Source organism: Thunnus maccoyii, chromosome 18 (assembly GCF_910596095.1).
Source record: "Thunnus maccoyii chromosome 18, fThuMac1.1, whole genome shotgun sequence".
Lineage (NCBI taxonomy): Eukaryota > Metazoa > Chordata > Actinopteri > Scombriformes > Scombridae > Thunnus > Thunnus maccoyii.
Window position 1 is genome coordinate 9,715,803 of NC_056550.1, and position 14,108 is coordinate 9,729,910.

The window sequence follows — 14,108 nt, forward strand, 5'->3', positions numbered from 1 at the left end:
TAACTGACTCACTCTCGTTTATCTCATCTCATTTTATGTTTCTGTTAAGGTTTGTTATAAAAGCTTTTTTTTTTCTTTTTTAAATTAGCAGATGGTTAGTCATGTCATACGAGTCATATATGGACTTGAGTGTCGCATGAAATTAAATTTTAGTTTTTCTGTGTATATTGTTATGTTATGTTATGTTATGTTATGTTATGTTATGTTATGTTATGTTATATTATACATTTATTCTAACAGCCGTTTTCATGACAAAACTCGCACTCTCGTGCAAGCTTTAGTAATGGGGAATTTTCAGAGGTTCTTTTGTGACAATGTTGTGACGGACAAGTCAGAAAGCCAATCAAAATCTGAGCTCAGAATTCAAGCCCGCCCTGCAGTATCGATGTAGCCAATTATTGCTAGCGTTTAGAATCAAAGGCGGGATGAAGCGCATAACAGGATAGCTTGCGTTGTATATATCCAGAGGTCGGCAACTAGGAAAAATAGTTAGCTAAGCTTCTCGACACAGATGGTGGCAACAGCGAACGGCGAGATATTATAGTGCGAAATAGTAATAACGATAACAGTATTCATGAAATTGCTCACATAATTCGTAATAACGTGTCCCGTTATTCATCCTTTAACACATAAAAGTACATTTCCCCCCGAGTTTTGGTGTATTAAATGGAGGAGAAGAAGGAAGACGGAGACTCGGAGATACAGGAACACGGACCCGAGCACTGGTTCTCAAAATGGGAGCGGCAGTGTTTGGCCGAAGCTGAGCAAAGGGAGCCGAGCGAGGAGCAGGCCGACAACGACCAGGAGAAACTGTGGCATCTGTTTCAGAACTCCGCCACTGCTGTGGCACAGTTATACAAAGGTTCAAACCGGCGCTGTCTGTGTGCTTGTTCATCCAGTGTTACCCACATTGTCACTGTACTTCTGGCTTGTTGATTAGCAGCCTAGCTTTTTACTGACTAACCGAGCTGTTACTGTGACTAACGTTAGCGTCACATCGGCAGAATGCTAACTAGCTCGTTAGCAAACTCGCTAGCCAGTACTGGGTAACGTTTACAGCTGATTTTGCAATGCTAAATTTAGCCAGAAAAATACGAGTTATGAACTGGGATCTGTTGTTATAGATGTATTTCGAATGTGAAACAACCTCAGCTAGATTGACAGACACAATTAAAGTACCTCAAAATGAACATGAATACCTTTGTCAATAAACTAACGTTAGCTTGTTGACACCCAAGTTAGACAGCAGCGGTTAGCTAACTGAACGTAACGTTAGCCAGGCTAAGTTAGTTACAAAATGGCGATGGTAACAACAATCGTATCTACGCGACATTCCCAGATGACAGTCTCCTGAACACTGTCAGTGTTACCATCTGTTATACCGGACGTTATTAGTTAGTTAGTTAGTTCATATGTCCCACAAAGATACAAAGTTAACCAGCACGAAACCGCACACTTGCTTTTAAACGTCCGGTCTGCTGCTGAGTGAGCAGTTTGTTTAGCAACGTGTAGCCAGCGTTATAATCACAAAATGGCGAGGATATTATTGGTTCGCTGTGGAAAAAATTGGTTTGTCTTCAGTCTGCTATGGCTCTTAGTTTTCAGTTATTCAGTTCCTGTCCGTATCGACAGAGCTGGACGTGTTAAGTCTGTTCATGTTTGACATGTTTGTTTGACATGGCTTTGCAACTTTACTGCTGAGAGGGCAGTTAAGTTGGTGTGTCGGTGCTTTCTTGCTAAACAAGCTGCTGCCAAGCTGGCCATCTAGCGCTGGCTGACAGTTATTTTTATGCCAAACCCTGTGTCTGCAATTGTAGATGCAAGACAAAATGGCGAATGAAAATGATCTTCACCTCGACCCTATAATCACCAAGCTGTTGTGCCTCTCTGATGTTATGTTGTCCTTAGGTCACATTAATCTCAATATATCAAGGCTTCTTGCTTTGAGATTATGTCTGCATGTCATGTATAGAAACCAAACATATTTTCCCTTTCCTCTCACAGACAGAGTATGCCATCAGCAAGGCCTGTCATTGTGGGTGCCATTTCAGAACGCTGCTACAGCAGTTACCAACCTCTACAAAGGTAACCAAGTCGCTCTCCTCTCTATCCTTGTGTCTCTGAGCAGGATGTATTGGTGTGCTACCTACCACTCCTACAGTTGCTTTTGTGCTTTACTCTATCGATATGCATTGTAGCTGCCTGCCATAGTACTTATAAATGTAGACATGTTTTTATTGACAGGTCCATCCAACATATGGTAAACAAACATGGTCATTATCACCCTTATCAGCTCATATTGATCAGTCTGTCACAGAGCTTGTAGGCTTTTGTCTGTCAGTGAAAGACATGTTCATTGTGTGGTTAAAAAACAGACTACAGGTTAAAACTTTTCTGTAACAATGTCAGGAATCCACCAGTGAAACAGAGGTTGTTTGTAGTAGTAAGAATGAGATTGGACTGGACTGGGCTCTCACTTTGGCAGTCTACCTCCAAAAAAAATGGGCAGAAGATTCCAAGGTAGATTATGTACTCGTGCTAGTAAGTGGTGAGCAGCTGGTACCCTCTGGAGGTAACTAGCTATTGCTTAAATTAAATAAAAGATGTTTTCACAAATGGTTTCTTAATGGTTGGACCAAAATACTGTCACTTTTAAAGATTCTGTATATTTTGCTTTGCTTTGAAATATATGATAACGATTGATAAGTTTATGCTGTCTTCAACCATCGCAGAGAGTGTGGAGGCTCATCAGAGAAGCTTCGATCGGGGCATCCAGATAGGCCACCAACGCCGTAATAAGGTTGGTTTGTTCCCCTTTTGGCTTAATTAGGGACCACAATTCTCTTTTATCTAGATAAAGTGGTATTATACTTCCTTGTTATACTTAGTTCCAAGATGCTTATAAACTGCACTAAGTTTACAGAACCGGTGTACTGAAGGGCAAAAGAATTCATCATTGTAGAACTTGGAATGTTAACAAAAATGAAACTTTGGCCAAATCATGGATGAATGACTCTAATATTGTATTGCAGGATATGTTGGCCTGGGTGAAAAAGCGCCGGAGAACCATTCGTAGGGAGGATCTTATCAGCTTTCTATGTGGGAAAACACCACCTCACAGGAGTAGCAGGGCCAACACCAGGCTGACTATGGTGGCCCCCAGTCGGGCTAATTCACCAGCTGAGACTGGCTCATCTGTGGAAGCAGACCTCCAGCCATTCAGGGAGGCCATAGCACTGCATGGTAAGCTTACACAGCAGTGGTCATTCTAGCCATCATCACAAACTTTATTTACAACTCAGGAGACAGGTACATCATTGGATAGAAAATCAGTGGTACTGCTCGTCTTTCTGTACTTTACCACTGATGTTATATATCTGTTTTTGTACGTGCATGCTCTTCTTTGTAAAACCCAATGATTCCACGCATTTAATAGATATAAGATTTAGCAATTTACTCTAGATTGATTGTGATTGTTCATATGAGGGGAAAATATGTTGAAAAGTAAACTGGATCCTTTACTAATATCCAGGTTGTCACCTGAAGTGGAATAGTTGTCTTGTAGTCTTTTTATGGGATTTGCGGTTACACACATAGTGCCTAAGCAATGAACTACTCTGTGTGTGTGTGTGTGCGAGAGAGTGTGAGAGAAAACACTTGTCCTTCAGTGATCGCACACTGCCACATGTGGCTCAGAGATAAGGGAATGTTATGCACGGGTATGTAAGTATTGGCCAATAGTGAAAGAGGGCCTCACTTTGTAAGCCCTGTGTGTGTGTGTATGTGTATGTGTGAGTGTGAGAATGTCTCACTTTAATGGTTATGGTTTTTAAATGCGTAGATGAAACTGTTTTTATTTGTAATTATCTTACATTATGTTGGTATTTCTGGTGTTCTGTCAGTGCAAATGAATATTCAGTGTCTCACATTTGGAAGGGGTCATTTTAGGGTGTTGCTGAGGGCAGAGTGGATGATGTTAGGCATTTGGTGGTTTAGGTTACAGAAATTCAAGTTCAGTCAGAAGGTTTCAGTGCGTCTCCTTTCTCAGTCATCAGATACCTTTTGCGTTTCACCTCCAATGTTTGTGTGTGTTGGGACTGATACAGTCATTTAGATTTTGATGGTAAAAAAAAAAACATTTCTCTATTGCAGCCTCACAATCAGATTCACAATTTTTTTTGGCAACATCCCCAAACAGGGATTAGAACATCCATGTGTCTTAACAGATCTCTAGACCATTACCACTGTGGTGAAGACCAGTGTGGATTTGTTGGATTAAAAATGAGAAAGCCACACAACAGGAATACAGCACATGCTGTACTTGGCCAGTTAGACAGCGTTCATGACCCCTTACATTCGTATGATGTTACACCTTTTCCTGCCTCGTACGGTCACGGAAATCTTACTGCAACTGTTTTTATTCGTTACTATGGGCCCAAAGTTTTTTGGGTTCAGTTTAAACTTTGACACAACCCATGTGTGTGAGAGTGAGAGAGATGGCTGCTTCAAATGTTGTTTTGTGGCAAGCATCCTAACAATGTCATTCTCAAGTAGCCTCAACCTTGTGACTCCCGTTCTCCTCTGAAATCCAAACAGGAGACGGGGACAGGGAATTAAATAACAGCCCAAGCAAGCGACTTTGACTAATGATGTGAAGTCCTGTCAAGTACTTGGTTGTGCGTACATCAATCCTTAAAATGCTGAATGAAACTGCACGTAGCTGTCATGCAAAATATTTGACAAGATGACTCACGCAAATTTTTCAAAAGCAGAATGGGCAGCTTGACTCTGAGAAAAGTGAGGTTGAAACTGATACTGTATGTACAGTTTTTTTTTACAGGACAGGTTATCAAGATTTGTATGAAGTAGCTTGCTTATTTGTCTAATTTCTCCATTTTCTGTTGCTGCTCTCTCTTCTCTATCCTGTCTCCTCCTCTTTGCCCAGGTCTGAGTGGAGCCATGGCGAGTATCAGTGTGCGCTCCGGTGCACCAGGGTCCCCCACACATGTGAGCGGCAGCAGCAGTAATGGAGGTGGTACTGGTGGTGGTGGATCTTCCGGCTCAGGGCCGGTGTGCCGCAGCAGACGTAATGGGCTCCAAGACGTCGACCTGAACACTTTCATCTCAGAGGAGATGGCACTGCATCTGGACTCTACAGGCTCCGCCTCTGCTGGAGGGGGAGGAACCAGGAAACGAAACTCCACCCAGTGTAGTGATGTCATCACAGACTCCCCTACTCACAAACGCAACAGGATGATCTGATCTGCTGCCTGCTTATGTGTGTGAGGGGGTTGGGGGGGGAAAGCCTTCAAAGCCAAGGCTAGGAGAGGGGGATGGATGGGCTTATGTGGACAGATGTGCAGATGGACAGACTGACGTTCGGATCCCTGGCCGTGCAAAAGAATCTGGGCTAAAAATGAAAACGGGGACTGGAGGCTCTCAGTTCAGTCTATTCAAATGTTGGATGAATCTATTCCTTGTCTCCTTTCCCCTCACTAGTACTTCAAATCACTGATCTGCAATCAAAACACTGCGTGCAGGTGTGTGTTCGGTCAAACGGGAGGTCTGGACGACACCCACACACCCCCTCAGACGTCGCTGTCGCTGGAAAGGAGACAACGAAGGAAGTCACCAACTCATTGTGGGATGCAGACAGTTCTCAAAGGGGTGAAAATGCACTGTGCTGCTTTAAAAGTAAAAGCCACTTGATCCTTGACACATTTGTGCCCTTCTTCCCTCCCTTAAACTCACTCATCCTCACCCACCACCTTAATAAGGAAGTGAGGGCCATGATCAAATCGTCTCACTCAGTGAATGGAGTTGCTCGCCAAAATGTTGGACCCAGCTCCTGTCAGAGACTCACCTCTGCATCAAACAACCCACCTGTTCTTTCTGTTACTTCATCATTGCAGCTCTCAGTTGGCGTTGCCTGTCAGTGGTGGAGCTAAATCGCCCAGTAGGAGTACATCTGTGGCATCATCCTGCCTCATCTGTCGCTTGTAACCAGTCACATTACTCTGGCTACTAGATTGACGGCATGTAACTACCAATAGCAGGCTATTGATGTTGGACATTTAGACCTTATTCTCTGCTAACTACTCTGCTTCAACAGTGACTTTATTTAGTTCAGCCTGTTGCCCGGTTTTTGTTTTTAGTTCTTCAACCACCAGTGTTAAAATTCTAGGTTTGTCGCCACTGTTTGCAGCAGTGATAGCCAAATTAATTTTGTGTTCTTTCTCCACCTTTTTTTTTTTTTTTGTTGTTGTTTGTATTTGTTGAGGATAATGGAAAGGAAATGTTTTTTTTTCATTTGTGTATACAGCTTCTCAGACAGCCCGTTTGCTGACTGCGACGCCCTCTCCCCCTTGCCCTAGTCTTATTACTAAAGCAGCTGCTGTTTTATGTGATCGTGTGATTATTCTGATGAGTTGCAATAAGGATTTTTGCACTTAGCTTTCACCTCTAACTCATGCAAACAAATCGGCTCTTCCATTGTATCCCAGTTGTAGCCTTGTCCAGCCCTAAACAGGCCTGCTTTTGGCACGATCACAAATCACATACTGGTTGGTGCTTAGAAAAAGTAAACACTTGGTATGACTAGAAATGGAGCTCTTGTGCGCACCCCCCCTACCTAGTTCCAACAACCCTTCAAAAGTGTTCGATCACAGTAAGGGGTGTTTGCGCGCATGGGCTTTATTTGTATTCATCCAGCTGTGTTCAGAATATCCTTCCCTGTATGACAAATGGTAATGATTTAACTTATTGGAAGATAATTGGTGCTGTTTGGAAAAAGCATAAATCACAGAAATGCTCTCAAGAGTTTCTCAACAGACCCACCGAACATGCCAGCCAGCGCATACAAGTCACAGGGGATAATTTGGCTGGAGAGTGTCGGATTGGGTCTTGGGACACGGTCTGCTTTTTCTCAAAGGGGTGTGTGCATTAAAAAAGGAGATGTGGATGGGTTTGATTTTACTTGGTACAGGATGATGCAACTTGAGGCTTGTTTCATTCTTGAAATGGTTGCTGCCTTCCATCCTTCTGTAAGGGAGTAGAGTAGGAGACACTGATATCACATGAGTCAGAAATTTGGGTATATTTAGCGATTGTAAAGTAATGTGAACTGGTATTGTACTGATGTTTGGCTTATTTTAGGGTATTAACAAAAGGTTGAGTTAAATCTAAGGTCATGTTTGTGGGCACAACAAACTCATTCGTTCAATGGAATATGCTTTTGTTTAGCATAGGAAGCTAACAAAGTGTAAGTGATATAAAGATCTTTAGTTGTCTAATTGGTAAATGCAATCTAAATATTTCCAGTGATGGCCTGCCGTAGTGGTGGTAAAGTAAATTGTCAGTGAGGCGTATAACCCTCAGCTTACTTTCTGTATTGCCCTCAGTAGCTGACTTGTGGAGATGTCAATGTTTCCTTCTCTTTTCCTTCATTTTTTGTTGACTTGTTCACTCCCTCTCACCTTTTTATGACCTGGAACGTTGGGTTTTTCTTTAGTTGTTTAAAGCATGCCAGTTTTTAACTTCTGTTACATTTTGGTCACAGATTTCATTTTTGCATATAGGTTGGCTTTTTATATTCATACACGATTGCTGGCTTGTCAGTGAAAGAAATGAACCATGTCAAAATGAAGAGTTTTGCATTTAGGAGTTTGTTCTTGCATACAAGTGAAACCACTGAATTAGACTGATTAAAAAAAAAAAGTAAAACTTCATATTAGGAAAATTGAGATTTGATTTGCCTACAGAGAGCCTCTGACTGCGAAAGAGGGTGCACAAGTAATCATTGGTGAGGCCTTTTGGGTTTAAAAATGTACATTTCGCCAAAAAAAAAAAAAAAGAAAAGTGAACAATGTCTTGTGAATTCTGGGTAGCCTCAGCTATCACAGGTCTGAATAATGTATCATAGGAAGGATCCATTTTTCTAGAATAGGAACTTAGGCCCTAAAAGTCACATTTAGCCTCTGGGACTCAACCTTGCAGAGTGTTCATGAGAATACGGTGCGGGGGACTGACAGAGGATCGGAGATGGAGTGAATCTTGAAGGCTCACACACTCCTCATTAAATCACAGGAATGCATTTTGAATATTTTTTTATTTTTCTTCCTCCAGACACTTAACTCACCGTTTTGTGTGTTAACACTCCACATCGGCATTGGTAGCACTCTTGACTGAAACCAAATGGCGCATTTAGCTACAAATGAGTAGTCGTAACCTCCCTGAGTTTCTGTTGCATGACAACATGTTAAAGGGAAGATTACGTGAAGTGTCTGCTGACAGGAAAAATAAACTAAAAATTCTAACAAGGAGTTTTCCTAAAGGCTGAAGAGTTTTCTATGTGCTGTCTATCCAGTCCCACTGTTGCGAGCTGCAGCATTGACCCCCGCTGACTTGCCTGGTTATACTAGAGGGTCACTTTGTGTTTTTCTTTTCTTCCCCCCGAGCCAGTCACCGGCCTTCATCCACATGTTTCAAAAGGCTGACTCATGCCACGTGTCTCTGGAGCCAACACTATTATCAGCTGTTTCTTGATACTTATTTGTTTAAAAAGTAATAAATGGCTAATCTATATACTTAACATTTAATTGTTGGTATGATATATGTGGTTCACATTGTAAAAGAAATAAAACCATTGAGTTGCAATTGGATGGACTATGTTTCATTAAAAATGGAAAATGTCAAGAGTTTTGTTTTATTCGGTGACTTGAGAATCTGGATTCACTTCACGGCTAAACATGTTTTAGAAGAATCTGTTAACTCGCAGCTCTCGAACTTGAAAAGTGGGACAAGTCACATTTGCACTGTTTTCTCTTTCTTTCCAAAGAAACTGTGTAAATGCTATTTTATAAATAGTAACACTCATTGTTCTTATTTTCTCCCTTCCGCCTTGTGTATGTGTATGGTTTTGAACTTGTGTTTTTTTTTTTGTTTTTGCTGCTGAATTGTAAAGCACTTTGAGCTGCATTCTGTGCATGAAAGGTGCTATATAAATAAAGTTCATTCATTCATTCATTTGCTAGAGATCAGTTGACAGTTAATGAACAACAAAACAAACTACTCCAAACTCCCCTTTAAATAACGGATCTGATGAATGAATCTGAACGTATGCTGGTGACTAGCATACCAGAAGCAGTAAATGGATAAATTATCATTTCCCCATTCCAGTATATTTGATTGTTTTGTCAAAGGATGTCTACAAATGTACGTATTTAACAAGAGACCACGGAAGCAAGAAAATCTCACACTGACACTGATATGGTAATAATATGAATAGATGAGTCTGCATTTGTCTTTTAGCAAGCAGCCCTGCTACTGACCACCGGGTGGTGCTACAGGAACACTTCAGAAACACTTAACTTTTTCTACATGTTGGGTGTCACAATGGTTACTTATTCTGTTCATACTGTAGTGAAGCATTTTAAATGTCATTCTGATGAAAACTACTGTCCTGATTCTGTCCAGTACTGTCTCACTCTGTGCATTTCTACCAACTTAAATTAAGAAACTTCCCAAAGAAATGGAAAGCTAAGTCTTGATCTGTGGAACGATAAATATAAAATCAAGGTAAATGCTCTGCAGTTAATAGCTTTGAGACACAGATTTACTTTGTAGCGCATATATCATACCAGGCAGATTTTCAAGCATTTATATTTATTTGCTGCATTTAAAATGTTTGCTCTGGCTATTGTATGCTCACAGATAATGACGGAGGGATATCCTGCACACAACAACATATCCAAATTAACAATGCAGTTGTTTTGATTGTTTGAAACATAATGCAACAGTATTAAATAAGTGTTTCCTGCTTCTGTGAATCTGTAAAGAAGAAAGCAAACAAACACACAATCAACAATGAGAATTAAACAACAATACTTCAGTGAGCACACTGCCCTGCCAACATCCCCAAAAACAACTGTTGTTGCAACTGTTTTGGTCCAAGGGTGTCTTATACTACAAGCCGTGCTCCCACATTCTCCAAAACACCTCCACCCTTCACCTTCTTTCCTGTCAAAGCTCCTCCACATCCTCATCTTCACCTGCAGCTGCTGCCAAAGCAGCAACTTCCTCCAAACTGACTTCTCTCTCCTTCAGCAACCGTACAGAGGTCCTTGAGTTTCTCCACAGCACACCGACCAGGAAAAAGTGTCAGACTACACAAAACATACCTCATTAGAAAATCAAAGCATTCATAAGAGAAAAAAAGTGGAGATTAAGGGTTTTTTTATCTGTATGTCCTTAGAGGGCATCTAAGACTGGCTGTGGATGGTAAACATGAGCCTTCTACTGTTTAGAAGCAACACCTTCTAGGATTTGTGAATTTTCAAACAGTTACCTCTCACTGCAGTTTGGAGCTACAAACTTGCAACACTGCCCTGCACAGCTGTATTACATTTTATTCATTATGTGCTTTCCACATACTGAAACAACTAAATCATATAACAGGACCAAAATGTTTTTTCCTTTGGCAGAGAGAAACTCAGGGCCTCTGGGAGTTGAAGGATAGAAGGTGAGCTCTCAGAGTCCATTTCAGTCCAATGAGTGACCCCGACCCAGAAGGTGGAAAGTGGGTGGGCTCCGCTGAAGGTTTAGAGGCGGAACTCAGATCTGGCTAAGGGGCAGAAACTTCTGGTAGTAGCTCTTGGTCACGTCAATCATCAGGTCCTGCGTGCACTCCGGGAGCTCTCCTGAAAATAGACCTGAGAGAGAGACACACAGTGATTGAAGTAAACAGTGAGTTGAAAGTAACAAACGTTTGACAGGTGTGTTTGTGTTTGTGTGGCTGACCTGGGCATCCGGAGAAGACGGTAAAAGGAGGCACCACTGTCTCGGGAGGAAGCACGGTGTTGTCTAAAATCTTGCAGCAGTCCTTCAGCACACAGCGGCGACCCTGCAAAGAAAACAAGTTCAACATTTGTTCCTGTGTCAAATGCTTTATTCATACTGTCCAATATGCAGTGGTAGACAGCGGCTGGGCAAGTCTTGTGTTTACACCACGGACCTGGTTACAATTTTATCATCTCTATAAACAATTCTGAATTTTGATTGTGGGATTGCATCTATTGCATCACATCTGTATCTGAGATCACAGTTAACGAGCGTCACAATCCTGTACAGTTGCTCCAGAAGATATTTATATGATGGTGTTTTCTATTGTTAAAAGGCACAGTGTTGCAAAATTGTCAGCTAATAAAATAAAGTCTATGCTGCATATCTGCCACTGTAAATGGCTCCTGCTTTTTTAATTGGTACATTATGTGTTGTTTATTTTCAAGTCTGGAGCAGTCAGTCACCTGTCCTTTCAGGTATGACTGAGCTCTGGCAACATCCAATAGCCACTAGCCTGTTTTTAAATAATTTATTGGCTAAACAATTTAAATGTTAAAAATAACAATCAAATATCAATGTGTTGTCTCCTGGGAACCAAAATTAAGACATATCTGTGTCTAAGATGTAGACCATATTATTGAAATGTCCAAGCTTCAATTCTCTCCTTGCTCTCTCCCACATTTCCTGTCTCTTTCTACTATAATCTGTTAAATAAAGCAAAATGCCAAACAAATTATTTAAAACAAAGACATGATTGTGCAATTAGGTGTTGGGCCCTACCATAACCAAAGTGGCATTTCTGTAAACTTTTGTGCCTATTTAACCATATTAAACTCAGCTTTTTCCTCATACAGCCTCCTGATTTTGTGCCCAATGAAGAATCAAGGTGAAGCAGTGATAATTAAATATAATCTGCTCCTGCTGTGGGTTAACTATTCAACCACCACAGCAATAAACTGTTTAATTCAATGTGTTTCATTTCATAGTCCAACTCATGTCTGGGTCTGTTCAGCTGAATAAAGGAGCCTGCCAGCATTTTGCTCCTGCGGTGTTCAGTTGGTCTCAACATGACTATCATGTGACTGTTTCACCACAGGCAAGACACTGCTTCTGTTTATGTCCCAGGCAGAGCTTTGTCTCTCTCTCAGTACGTTTTCCTTTTTTTTGTCAAGCGGTTTGGTTGTGTGTGTTTGTGTGTGGTTTCATCCTACTCACTATGACACAGTTCTTGCCAATGTGGACGTAGGAACCAATCTGTGCAGCGTTGACCACGCAGTCCTCCTCGATGAAGACGTGGTCTCCGATGTGCAGCGGGAAGAACGCCACTCTAGAGGGAGAGATGGTGGAGAAAGAGATGAAGTTCAGGTGTTTGTTTAACAGGCACGAAGTTCACAGAAACTTGCAATTCTGCCTGTTATTTCCTGATGCTGCACAGCTCTCTGTTATGTATCATCACCTTACGATCCAAGATGAAACAATACATTGAAATAATCGATATGCTGACTGACAGAAAATTAGGGCTGCAACTAATGATTATTTTCATTATTGATTAATCTGTCAATTATTTTCACCATTAGTCAATTACTTGTTTGGTCTATAAAATGTCAGAAAATGGTGAAAAATGTTGACCACTGTTTCACAAAGCCCAAGATGCACCCTCAAATGTCTTGCTTTGTCCTAATCAACAGTCCGTAACCCAAAGATATTCAGTTTACTATCACAAAGGTCTAAAGAAACCAGAAAATATTCACATTTAAAAGCTGGAACCAGAGACTTTTTGCATATTATCTTTTTTAAAAAATACTCAAAATTATTAATTGATGATCAAAATAGTTGCTGATTAATTTTCTGTTGATAGACTAATCTATTGGCTAATCATTGCAGCTCCACAGAAAATTAACCCATTGTTTCAGTCATTTTTCAAGCAAAAATGCTAAACAGATGTGAGGATTTCCTGGTTTTCTTTGTCTTATATACAGTCTGTGTAGTAAACTGAACATCTTTGGGGTTTAGACTGTCAACAGAACAAAACAAAACATTTGAATCTATCACTATGTGACTAATTAAGAAAATAACTGGCAAATGAATTGATAAAGAAAGTAACTGTTGCAGCTCTACAATTGAGCGCTGCATTTATATTGTATTGGCATTAAGATGAAATACTGTAACATAATTTGGAAATCCACTTTTAAATTCTGTATATTTGACTGTTCTGCATTAAATAGAGAATACCCCTGCCTGCTTTTCCATTTGTATCCAGATTATTTTTACATTCTCAGTGACTATATCACCCACTGTATGAAAACACCACCAGTCGTACCCAAATTATTACCACGTTATCCATATTTTAAATTTAAAAAATATATATTAAAGTATTTGGTGTTGTCAACTCGGCCGACACTAGTCCAAATATTTGCCATGAGAAAATGATGCTTTACCCTTTGCTGAACTTTTTGAAAGGTGGTCGTATGACGCTCCGACTCTTGACAACACAGTGTCTCCCCACCCTGACATTAGCCAGGTCCCCTCTGATGATGCAGTCATTCATGACAATAGTCTAGAGGGAGAGACAGCGCACACATATACACATACACAGAGAGAGAGACAGGAGACAGAGAGAAAATAAAAATATATCACATACCTAAAAGAGAGAACAACATTACTGCTCCAACAGAAAACTGTGAAAGTCTCCTGGCGTATGTTTCCCTTACTTTGCCATTGAGGACGATGTTTTGACTCCCACACAGCACTGACTGTCTGCTCACTTTGTTGCCAGAAGCCTGAAATGAAACGACACAACGCATTAATTTTAGATAAAAGCTTGTTTCTGTTTTTATTCTAAACTGAGCACGAACAATGATTTGAGTTATCTATCCAACGCCCTACGCCCTGAGCTACCAGCTAGCCAAATAGCAAGCAACTCGCTAACAACGGCTTAAAATCATACACATTACCGTCTCAATGTACTCCGCTTTGTTGTACAGTATTTCAGACAACTCCATGGCTGTGAATTCGGTAAAATATTGAAGCCAGTGATGTTTGTTCAATAATGAAAGCTAACGCATCTGTCTGTTTTTGCTCGGCCTCTTCTTCTTCTGCCGACTCTGATGAATGGATTTTCAGACAATATGAGTGGAGTGTAAAATCATCGATAGATGTCTTTAAGCCTGAGCCAAACAAAGGAAAGACTCCGTTGGTATTTGTTATATTTGAAATGTGTCGTATATGAGTTATAATGTAGATAAACAGTCTAGTTATCCTGCACCCTG

General features: G+C 40.8%; 2 protein-coding genes across 2 annotated transcripts; one reads left to right on the forward strand and one right to left on the reverse strand.

Annotated features, from left to right (window-relative positions):
• The first annotated feature begins 213 nt into the window (after window positions 1-213).
• c18h16orf72 (chromosome 18 C16orf72 homolog) lies at window positions 214-8,694 on the forward strand. The gene is made up of 5 exons (XM_042393011.1): window positions 214-862; window positions 2,005-2,085; window positions 2,733-2,800; window positions 3,033-3,243; window positions 4,946-8,694. Exons 1-5 carry the CDS (start codon window positions 667-669, stop codon window positions 5,260-5,262), a joined length of 873 nt encoding a protein of 290 aa, XP_042248945.1. The 5' UTR covers window positions 214-666; the 3' UTR covers window positions 5,263-8,694.
• Window positions 8,695-10,388: 1,694 nt separating this feature from the next.
• On the reverse strand, window positions 10,389-13,974 carry dctn5 (dynactin 5). Its single transcript, XM_042393013.1, has 6 exons — window positions 13,794-13,974; window positions 13,551-13,619; window positions 13,278-13,396; window positions 12,055-12,166; window positions 10,798-10,900; window positions 10,389-10,709 (listed from the first exon to the last, which is right to left on the reverse strand). Exons 1-6 carry the CDS (start codon window positions 13,839-13,841, stop codon window positions 10,612-10,614), a joined length of 549 nt encoding a protein of 182 aa, XP_042248947.1. The 5' UTR covers window positions 13,842-13,974; the 3' UTR covers window positions 10,389-10,611.
• Window positions 13,975-14,108: the final 134 nt, after the last annotated feature.